At 36.7% G+C, this 12,417-nt stretch overlaps 1 protein-coding gene across 1 annotated transcript in view; it reads right to left on the bottom strand.

The window, feature by feature from the left end:
• Nucleotides 1-12,417, bottom strand: part of LOC125680128 (uncharacterized) — a 45,704-nt gene that overhangs the window by 11,166 nt on the left and 22,121 nt on the right. Inside the window, exons 5-8 of the mRNA XM_056153519.1 lie at nt 11,017-11,240; nt 9,940-10,046; nt 9,345-9,479; nt 8,368-8,490 (exon numbers count right to left, since the gene is read on the bottom strand). Coding sequence (XP_056009494.1) covers nt 8,368-8,490; nt 9,345-9,479; nt 9,940-10,046; nt 11,017-11,240 — 589 coding nt within the window. The remainder of the gene's footprint in view (nt 1-8,367; nt 8,491-9,344; nt 9,480-9,939; nt 10,047-11,016; nt 11,241-12,417) is intronic.

Genomic DNA, 12,417 nt, shown 5'->3' with positions numbered 1-12,417 from the left:
TTGGTTTGTTGTATATTGTTTCACGTCCAACCAAAGAAGTTTTCATTTATATGGAGACGTCATTATTGCCGGTGAAGGACTGAAGAAGTTAAGCCTATGCTTTGGCGCTTACGGTCTTTGAGCAGGGAAGGATCTTTGTCGTGCCACACCTGCTGTGACACAGGGCCTCGGTTTTTAAGCCCTCATCCAAACGGCCGTCCCATTCAATCGCTTTTTACAACAAACAAGGGCTACTGAAGACTTATTCTAACCTAGATCCCCAAGGGAATTAGAGTGTCATAAGGACCACATTGTGAAATGCTGACTTAAGGGGACGTTGAAACCCTTGTAACATCAAAATCTTTGTCAGTAGTCTGCCTCGATTTAAAATCTGATCATACGCAGAACATGCTCTTGCATATCGAATCAATTGAAAGACATAAATACCATGAGTATGAGATAATGGAATATTGCTACATAAATATGAGTAGTTGACGATGGAGAAGCTGAAATCATCCCGTTTGTCATGAAGTTGAGTTGTTAGTTTGCCGTTAACATCTATGTTCGATAAATTACCCAAATATAAAGCAGACATTTAAGATTATGTGGTGTCATTTATTTTGAGTTTACTAGGATATATCGAATGACATATGAATAAAAATGAGTATTTTTAATAGATGAAATGTCATTGATACATCTAACTGTCGAGTTGAATATACCGATCGCGGTAGCTCAGTGTTAGAGCATTCGCGTCGTAACCGGGAGGTCGTGAGTTCAAGCTCCGCTCGTGTCATGGCGGAGTCGAACCTAAGATGTTAAAATAGGTAATGATTGCTTCTTCCCTAAACACTCTGTATCTAGAAGTGAGCATCACGGATCTTTCCGATATGACCTTAAAAACGGAGGTCACGTGTTGTGGCGGGCGTTGATATGCTAAAGAACCCTCACTGCTACGTCCCTGAGCGCTATTTATAGGTCTAATTTGTGCTACTTCTGTGCCATACCTTAACGTATAAAAACCTACCAAATAATAAAGAAGCAGAATTCCAACAGACCATTGGAAGACCTGATCAACAAAGACTCTATATGTTTCTTTTGAGAACCAAAGTTTTGATATCTTGCACCTTTTGGATGCATTCATGATCAAAGCTTTAGAATTCTGTCTGATGTTAAATAGAGAGACGTAGAATTAAAATTGCTTCCATGAAAAAGAGGAGATAACGAACAGTGGTTAATCTCATAAATCATATAAAGAATACAAAATAGAGAGTAGGGTAAACACGGATCCCTGGACACACCAGAGGTGGGATCTGGTGCTTAGGAGTAGTAAGCACCCCCTGTCGACCGGTCACACCCGCCGTGAACCCTATATCTTGACCAGGTAAACAGAAAATAATCTGTAGTCAAAATTAGTATGTAAAGAACGGCCTAACAGTGGGTATAGGAAATTACATGTAAATCATTATGTAAATACCATGTCATTTGCAAAATGTTGACTTTGAACGGGACTGTTGCAACCACTGTAACATCAACTTATTTGTCACCTAGCCTGCCTAGGAATAAAAATTAATCATATGCAGAACATGTTCTTGCATATAAAATCTGTTTAGAGACATACATACCATACGCAGGTGATAATAAAATAGTGTTACATGAATATGGGAAGTTGTAGATGGTCAAGCTGAAGTCGGTTTATCATAAAGTTTTGTTAGTTTACCGCTAACATCGATGTTAACTAAAATAAATATGAAGCAGATATGGAACACTTAGTGGTGTCTTTTATTTCGAGTTCAGTTGGATATATATAATTTTCATGTGAATTAAAATTAGCATTTCTAATGACAATCATGTCTTTAAAATGTTGAGTTGAAGACCATGGCAAGAGTTTTTCTCTTTTAGAATCTTTTAATTAAAGTCTGCCTCATACAACACCCCCCCCCCCAAAAAAAAAAACGTAAGCTAACAAAGGAGCACAATTCATTATCATGTGAATCCTAAAAGACAGTTGGAAGATCTGATTACCATACACTACGTATATATTGTCAATGAGGAACTCCAGCATCTTTTTAATATCAACTTCAAAGTACTTGTGCGTAGAATCAGAGTGGTGCAAGGTGAAGATAACTAACAGTGATCAATCTCATAACTCCTATAAGCAATACAAAATAGATAGTTGGGCAAACACGGACCCATGGACACACCAGAGGTGGGATCAGGTGCCCAGGAGGAGTAAGCATCCCCTGTTGACCGGTCACACCCGCCGTGAGCCCTATATCTTTATCAGGTAAACGGGAGTTATCCGCTTTCAAAATCAGTGTGCCAAGAACGGCTTAACAATCGGTATGAAACACGTCTGACAGCATTTGACCCAATGCGAGGTTGTATTGACGAACTAGATCGTTGTAACGACCATAGAATTTGCGAAATGCTTACTTCAATCGAGACTGTTGAAACCCCTATACCATCAACTTGTTTGTCAGTAGCTTACCTCGATTTAAAAACTGATCATACGCAGAACAAGCTCTTGCATATCGAATCAGTTGAGATATATAAACACCATATGCAGGTGATAATGGAATATTGCTACATGAATATGGAAAGTTGACGATGGAGAAGCTGAAATCATCCCGTTTGTCATACAGTTGAGTTGTCAGTTTGCCGTTAATGTCTACTTTCAATAAAATATCTAAGTATGAAGCAGAAGTGGACGACTCTGTGGTGACCTTTATTTCGAGCTCACAGGGATATATCAATTCGACATATGAATGAAAGCTATTATTGTTAATAGACAAAACGTCGTTGATATATCTAAATGTCGAATTGAAGGCCACAGCGAGAGATTTTTTCTTCTCAGTGGTGTCTCGTAATGTTTGTAAAGTAATGTTTTGATTGACTGATCAAAAGATATGAATAATGTACCATTTTTATTGAAGAAGCTGTCTCTGTCAAAAAGCATCGTCTTTAATTTGCCATGAGGAATGATGATGTGAAGTGTTGAAAAGTCGAACATTTTGATGCCTTTGATTTAGGAAAAGTTTCTAAAAGTCCCTTGGAATGTTTTGGAATCCACATTTGATTTACAACACTTCTCGCATATGTTGTGGCACGATACGTCCAAAGTATTTTTTTCATAGCAGTTAAAATTTTCGTTTTGCTTAATCAATTACTGGATCTAACAATATATTGTAATTGTAAGGGTTTTTGTGAAATTTGGGATTCCCGTATTTTGTATAGACGGTAACATAAATTGAAATATCTCTTTGTATTTGATTGTCGCAAAATGTAACCTTACATGTACATATCTATCTTTAATTGTATAAAGTTCTAGCTGGTCATGACTTACAACTCTCCATTAGTTTGGAGGAAACTATCATATATACTCTGTTATTTATACTTGCTCTCTATTCCAATGCATGCATGATCTCTATGTAAATGTATACAATTTATACGTTTTCTATATGTTCATTATTTCAATGCATGCATGTTCTCTGCGTTAATTATACATGTTCTATAGAAATGCCTTTTTTGTAAATGTACATATATTTATTTGCTCTCTTTCTTACTTACTTTTCATAGATATCAGGCCTAGATTTCTCGAAAAGAACTTAAGTCGAAACTTTGATTTAAGCCTGAGATTTTACTAAACGTTTCACTGGCACAGATAGAAGTTTGATATTCTATCGAGAAATCCAAGCCTGCATATTTTCAAAATATATCTGAATATGTTTGTGGTCAGTCTTTTGAGAACGAATAGAACGGTGAACATCTTGGACTATTTTACCGATGCCGTAAATTTTTTTTATTTTTTTTGCTGTTTTATCGTAGTTGTTATCATAAATGCCGATGTTTTGTGCATGATAGACTGTTAATGATTTTTTTATACGTGACTTTCCATCACAGTTTTCTGACACACAAATGACCATTTAACTTAAAACTTCTAATCTTAAAGGAAACAAATAATGAAATACAAATTTCACAGGAATAAAACAAATGTATCAAATGGTGAAGACAACGATTTCAATTTCATACCTCCTATACAAAGTACAAAATTAAGAGTAGAGTATACACGAACCCCTGGATACACCCCAGAGGATTGCTTCTCCGTCAAACGCTCGGCACTTAGAAGTGAGAATCTCGGGTCTTTCGGAGAAGACCTTAAAAACGGACGTCCCGTGTCGCGGCCGGTGTTGGCACGTTAAATACCCCTCACTGCTACGGCCCTGAGCGCTAAGCGATAGGTCTAAATTTGTTGTACTTTACCTACAGCTGGTGACGTCTCAATATGAGTGAAAAATTATCGAAGGGACAAAAAAAAACCACCCCGCGTTGGGATCAGGTGTCTAGTAGGAGTAAACGGTCACACCTGTCGTGACCCCTTTTTCTTGATCAGGTAAAGGTAGTAATCTGTTGTCAAAATCAGTGTATAAAGAACGGCCTAACAATTGATATGAAACACGTCAGACAGTATTTCAATCCAATGACACGTTGTATTAATCGTATATTAGATCTTTATGACGAGCATACTCTAAACGAAACTGTTGAAAACCCCATAGCATCAACTTATTTGTCCGTAGCCTGCTTCGATTAAAAAACTTATCAAACACTGAATAAGCTCTTGCGTATCGAATCAGTTGATTCTACAGGGGATGTTTACTCCTCCTAGGTACCTGATCCCACCTCTGGTATATCCAGGGGTCCGTGTATGCCCAACTCTTTATTTTGTATTCCTTATATGAGATTGATCACTGTTCGTTATCTTCACCTTTCATGCAGATGATAATGGAAAATCGTTTGTAGCAATATGACAAGAGAAGCATTGGTTAATAACTGCATTGGTACAGAATTCTGGGAGGGGGCTCTTAATACGCCGGTTTCGAGATACGTCCGAGTTATTTCCCTTTGGAGAACTCTCGTACATAGTAAGGCGCGAAAGAATTTGTTTACTCGCGGGAGTGGGACAGATATTCATCACAGTGTAAGTGAATGTCTCAGTAAGTTTCTCATACGCTGATTAATAACCCGAATTCGACTGATACACAAACTAAGTAAGTGATAAGTATTTAGGGAGTAATTAAATACATAGAATTCTTATCCTATCACGTTATTTCGCTGATCATAAGTACCATATCCAAGATATTTCTTGCAAATATGACATTGTTTGTATGTTTCCTCTTCGGTAAAACATTTCTTTCGATAGTATTTAGTATTTCCCACATTTACATATTTAAAGAGAAGTCGCTTTTAATACATTTCATCGTCTTCCTCGTTGGCTGCATATCCACTTTGTCCCACTTAGGCATTCAAAGTTCCACTAAATGCACCTCCTATACAAAAGAGTTCGTATCTCGAAACTGGCGTATTGAATGCTCGTAATAAAACGATGCTTCGTAATATGGTGGATGTGTAATATCCGGGCCTTTCTACTAACATTCCTCAATGAAACTGATAGGAATCTATTTTAAAATATTTAATTACCACCGCCAGAAGCCTGCGACGATGAAGATAGACTGGGCAATTTGTTTTTCCACAAATAGCCATATTGCTCATATAATATTGCTGGTAGAACAATCCGCCCATCCATTTTTTGGCTGTCAGATTTTTCTCTTCGTAATGAATTTAAAATAAATCATATGTATTTGACGTTTACAACCTTGCAAAACTACTTATTAAACCTTTTCCGGATTCCATATTGAGTCATGGAGCCTATAATTAGGAAAAGCACGTGAAAGGAATACTGTGAATTCATAGTCTTTTTGCAAATTGCTTCTAATTTTTTTTTTAAAAACCTTTCTGATTTGAAATGTGACAAAACATACATTATTTGCGTTTTAGAGGTAAGCCATTTGACGTTCTGTCCAAAGTTTTCCGTAACAAGTTATAAGTAACCATCACATATTCAAATGTCTTATTATAATTTTTGTACTGTATGAAAAAAGATCACTTTTAAGTATTCCCGGAGTCTGAAAATTAAAAGCAAGTTCATAGGGAGGGGGCAATGCCGGGTGCATATGTTAGTTTGAAGTGAAAATCCGGGAGATATCGGTTCGTGGACAATTTAAACCATGCTTAATTACGAATCAAGGGCCACAGGGTGTAGTGAATAGATGCTGGCAGGAGTTGTAATTTCTTTTCACCATAGAAAATATCGACATCATCGGCTCCCACACACCCTCGAACAAATTCTTGGACGATTTTCCTGTGGATAGCGAACTTTTGACTGTTGCACAGCTGCACATGCCTTATCAGGTTTCTTTTATTATCATTTATTTTTTGACATAAATTATTTTTCTAAGAGTTGATATTTTATAGGTTTGTTACAAAGTCTATTCGTGAAACAGGGAATTTGTCTGGTGATGTTTCCATACGTGTGGGACATAAACAGGAAATCTGTGTCTGGTGACGTTTCCGTACGAGTGGAACGTAAAACGGAATCTGTGTCTGGTGACGTCTCAATACGAGTAAAAAAAAAAATTCGAGTGGAATTTAAAACAAGGACGAGCATAAAAATCATTTTGGTATCTTTCATTAGTCAAAGGTTGAAAGCACAATTCATCGTCAGCTAAAGTTCACATTCATTTCATATCCATCACATAATGCCTCTTTTCGTACACTTTCTATTCATAGATCGTCAAGTTTATTTTCCAATCATTCCATATTTTGCATGAAAACATAGAAAGAATTAAAACAACTCTAAAGAAAACTCTCATGTGTATTTTCTTTAATAATTTACGTAAAAATTCACAGAGTCAATATTCAAAAAATTAAGAAATACAACATGAAGACAGTACGATGCAACAGATAATTATTCCACTGCAATTTCCATTAATTGCCTCAATTAATTATGCAAGCTAAAATGTTGTCTGAAATAAATTTTGTTCATACTTTATATGAACCATGAGTAAAGAGGATCGCTTTATGCATTAAACGGCGTAATTAATTAATTAATTATGTGATCTGTTAAGTTACAATATGTAAATATACATGTGAAACAATTGTCACTGTAGATAAATATAAGAAATGAACAACATGTACAATATATAACGTAAATATACATATAAAGGGAACTACATATTCGAGAGTAACAATTGTCATGAGATTCAACTATATATGAAGTCTCTTCAACAAAATAAACATTGTCCTAATATCAATGACGAGGATTCTTATATAGCACAGTGATAGTTTCCTTTAAAGCTATCGTGAGGAGATATTAATATTTCTTGATGCAAATTGCGATACTTAGCCAACATATCGTATTTCTATCATTGGTAACGCATTCCCCACTTTTAAGCAGACTATGGAACAAATGTTGAGTACTATTACTTATTACCCGTATACCATGCTTTTCGATTTCAGATGTGTTCTACATCATGAATGTCGTTTTTCTAAAACAAAATGGATACACTTGACGTGTGTACATCTCTTGAACTCAGGATATTTCTTACATGGGCGTGCTTGACGTGCTCTAGTGTAAGTGCATTAGCAAAAATACGCATTGTGTGCATTTACAAATCATGATTGCTTATACATCTTTGTACTGTGTCTTTTGTATCATTTGCAAAGTTCTGTGTCGCATAATTTGAAACTTTATTCCACGTGTAAAAGTTCATTGTAAAATTTGTGTACACCCCGAGAGGCAGGCAAGATAGTCAATCAAGCGTATCACCATGAGTCAATCAAGCGTATCACAAAGACAGGCAATCAAGCGAATCACGACAACAGTCAATCAAGCGTATCACCAAGACAGTCTAGTATTTGTATCACAGCTGTCTGATTGGAATAGGTTACCTAGTACAGACAGATAACTTTGGCGGCTTAGTGTTGCAACTTGCGTAAAGAACTATTTTAAAATGACTTATCACGATAGCTTTAACATTTGTTGAGATCAGTCATCCGTTAACGACACAAATCCACGTGACTGAATGAACAAAACTAGTATTGTTAATGACGTTGTGAAGGGACTGGCAGGGATGGTGTGGATCACTGTCCAGACACAGAGGGTTCTGAAACAGACACGGTGTCACGCGCTCACCACCTTCTCCCCTGGTTTTGTGTATAGAGATTATGTAAATAATTACGAAAAGCTCCATTAAATATATCTTGATTAGATAAACATACAGATTCCTGTTTTAGTAGAACCCTGTGAAACCTTGACGGAGTTGATCCGCTTCTTATTCCGCGTGCATGTCGACGCACGTGAAGTCTTTGGCACTTTGTAACTCTCCACGCATGCTCTTTGACTAGACTCATCACAATATTGTTTTTGCTAATGAAAATAGAATAAATAAATAGCTTATGGAACACATTTTGACGAATGAAGGTAACTGTACTGTCACGTGAGTTTGACTTGTGATGAGGTAGGCAGTAACACGCTCTGACGTCATCGTCTACCTATGGACATCCCGCCGTGTCCTGTAAGGATACGCCTCATTGGTTCCCGGACAAAATCCTTTCCTCATATCGAACTGTCCTTCCTGGCATTTTGGAGCCATACAGCGTTGCTCTTTTACACAACTAAAATACAAAATGAATTATTTCTGAAATGCGATATTTATTTCTAACAACGATCATCGAGTCACATGGTGTGGTTCTTTTTATTTGTGTGTTAATGACTCCGAAAAGTATTTCAATTTATTGAAGCAAGGTTAACTATATTTTCGTATACAGTGCCTGCTTAGCCGTCTGATTCTCGTGATTTATGGAAGAAATGCTGGTGATCCTAAGATAATCTTTAAAGATATAACGCTAGTATATTATTATGAGCATGTTATGAAAACGTGCAAATTTTCGTAAACTTTATCCTTTTGCAAACATACAGTGACTACGTGAACATGATTCGCTTCGTAACTACAAAATAAACTCTTCATTGTACTATAGCCGGTATAAAAGACGTTTTCAACCCACCCACCCCCCTAAACGGACGGCAGACGATGAAACGTTTAATTTCTGACGTCAAATTACAAGAAATAGCACTGCTCTGGTCGTAAATTTATCATGCTTTAGTCACACAAGAATTTAAGTCTGAAAAATTTATTTCAAATCTCGAAGATTTCACATAAATTTTCACATTTTTGGAAGCGAAATTAAATCTAGGCCCTTATCGTCAAGTTGTTCGACTCTAACTACTTGTGTGCAAGTCACCCGTTCAGCCATTGGATGTTTGTAGCACTTTATGCTCAGTCACAATATATCATATGAGTATTAAAATGAGCCTGCTGCAAAAACATTTTTTATCGGTAAAAGGGGTTCTTCCGACACGCGTCATAAAAGTTTTTGTGGTTTGTGGTTAACCATTAAATGTTGAAAAAATTTCGGATTCATTTCAAAATTTCACAAACTATTTACTAAAAACACTACAGAATTCTTACTTAAAACTCTCTGTGCTCAAAGCTTCAATTCCCCATTTGATCTCAACACAATGCAGTCGGTCGTGAGGACAGTCGCACGTGCAGGTATCTCCCGTGCGGACCTTTCGGAATGGACTTGGACACTGTTGGTCACATCTGGAATCAGAAAGATACAAATTCTATTCACCGAGACAAAATTTTCAAGAGTTTATTAAGGTGTTTTTGCTATGGTAATTTAGTTTTAGCTATGATTATGGTTGATACCAATAAAATAACCAACGTCTAATCATCAATACAATTTCAAAGTGCATTAGTTTTCCTTACTGTTGGTCAGTCAATCAATCATTCAATGAATCTCATTACCATTATACAACGCTATACAGAAACATAGAAGAAGCAAAGAGTTGTTACACACTATTATCAAGTAATGCATGCGTGAAATAGAGTACTTGTAAAGGGGGAAATCGTGTTACTATAAATGTGAAATATGGGCATTCTAGGTAGGGAAGCACATTTTATTTTATTTTTTTCACAAGTGGAATGGGAATGACTCTGACTCTATCACTGAGTTAAATATAAATTATACTCCTTCCAGCTTTGACTTTTTCCCCCTTACCCGGGCTGTGGGTTGATGAGCTGGCAATGACAAGATGTATGGTTTTCCAGGTAAAGCTGCTCCGCCTCGTCCGGTGTTATTGTATCATCAGAGAGCATGTCTACCACCTATACAAAAGAAGCAGATCATCGAGAACACCGATCGTTGCATATTTCTTACACTTTTACCTTGGCTTTATAACAAATTGAATATGACTTGTTTCAAAAGCCTACTTAAAATTTTCAAATGAATTTCCGCTAAATATTCACAAACACTGCAGAATATAATGAAGTACATGATGTCGGATAACCAGCGCTTATCATTACTTATGAAAAAAATGTGTATATGCATCTAGTCCCACTTATAAGTATCCAGACGGCCTTCTCAGCACGGAAGACAAATGGTTTGTGTGTTAAGTTGATGTATGGGAGGTAGCCGACCTCAGTTTATTGTAAGAGTACAAAATATAAAAAGAAATACTCAACTCTCTCTCTCTCTCTCTCTCTCTCTCTTTTTTTTTTTTTTTACTTATTTCCTTTATATCTAGGTGATTAAAAATCTTATCATCTACTTTCAGGTTATAAAAAGCTTCTTTTTTCCTCTTTACTATGTACTTAACAAATAATTTTTACATTTGAACCAAAACAGTATTTAAGATATTGGTGGGAAAAGTTTAAGAATCGGGTGTATCGGGGTACATTGTAGATGTGTGCCACCTTTCCATTCAATACATGGACACTACTGATATTTGCGACATTACAAAGAAGAAAATCACGTGCACAAAAACCGGAAATTTGTCCTGCCGTGCCGATGACTATATTCAATATGGTAGCGGCTGCAAAGTTGAACGACACACTAGGCTACCCGCCACAAAAAGAAAGCTGCAAATCATATTAGGTACTGAATTTCCACTTGATAGAAAAAGGCTTGATTTGCCTCACTAACCTGTTTGCTTTAGAAATATCTATATATATAAAACTAATTTAGTAGTCCGGTTAACAAAGTTGGATTTCCTACGATCTTGATCGAACACACTCTACCTTACAATCCATTGTCTACAAGGTTATTGATACCTGCATAATGCAATCGAGTACTTACGAAGAAAGTCCGTGTGACGATTTCAAGGTTTCTAACGGTACAAGTCTGAGATTTGTCCCAGCAACACCCGGTAGTATTCCTACATCGATGAAGGATAGTATATTCCGGAATAAACTTTTTATGTCCTTCCGGTGGAATGTAAATCACTTCCGGTTTTGGTTCATGGCATGATGAATACGGGTGATCCAACACATGTGCGTAATGCTGTGTGGCTTGGTCGGCTACTGTTAAAAGAAATGGAATGAATGGTAACAATGTTATGTTAAACCTCACTAAATCATTGGAATCAATAACTTACAAATTGCCATTACAAATACACCCAGAAGATACATCGCATCTGGCTTTTGAAAGAAAATTTATGAATTAAAGATCTGAAAGAACGAAGTGATACGTATTAACTGTGATGACGATTGTTATGCAATCTTATATGTATGCAATATTACGGAATAAACGTAAATGAAATGTTGATTCTAAGTGCAAAGACTGAATTTTGGATGATGGAATGTTGATATTATTTGGATTCGCAGCATGGGGAAAGAGATTGCGCTCTGCAAAGTACTGAGAAAAACTATGCGGTGGCGGGTTCAACTGGTAAGCCGACTCGACAAACAAAAGGTCGGAAAAGGTCCCCGTCTCCCCTGCGAGAAGCTTTTGAAGAATATAAATACTTAAAATATATCTCACTTTAAATTTAACCTCTCCTTTCATCCCAATATCCATGAGTGACAGGTGACAGTTGTAAACTTCAAGTTCTGCATTTGATATAGACTGAAATGATATACACCGAGGCTGTTCCTCGTCATTCATGCAAATGATGCAATGACATGTTCCATATGCAATGTATGGTATGCTCGTTTGTAAGTGCTTGTTTCGCAACGAAGAGAAGTTTTTTATGATATAATGCCCATTTGAATTCGGTCTAACAATAACAAACGGCTTTAGCATGGCGAACTTTCGCACCGTGTCCTTGAACTCTTAGGAGCATCTCTGCCAAGAGATTTCGATAACCGTTTTGTTACATGATAACGGACATAAGTCTTTAGGAACCAGCCCATTATCTGTTCGGAAAACAGTGAATTAATATAAACGGATACGGTTTTTTCAGAAGGTTCAATGAAACAATCCTACAAATTAACCCTGTATTACTAAATCCATCTGTTTCATCAGAGGCAGTGGTTTTGGTTGAATACAGCATGTTGTTTAAAGGGCAACAGATTAATACAAAAAAGTACCACCAAGAGATAAGAACACCACTAAATGAGAAGAACTTACTGACCATCTTTAAGCAGTCATAGTAAAGTGGGTTGCCAAGACTTCTATATAATGTGACGCGTGACGCCTTGCTTACGATGCTATCTATCTGCATGCACATGCAGATTTACTAGTCAATGCTTGGAATGA

Source organism: Ostrea edulis, chromosome 2 (genome assembly GCF_947568905.1).
Source record: "Ostrea edulis chromosome 2, xbOstEdul1.1, whole genome shotgun sequence".
In the NCBI taxonomy this organism is placed as follows: domain Eukaryota; kingdom Metazoa; phylum Mollusca; class Bivalvia; order Ostreida; family Ostreidae; genus Ostrea; species Ostrea edulis.
This window is presented reverse-complemented; position numbering and strand designations above follow the sequence as displayed.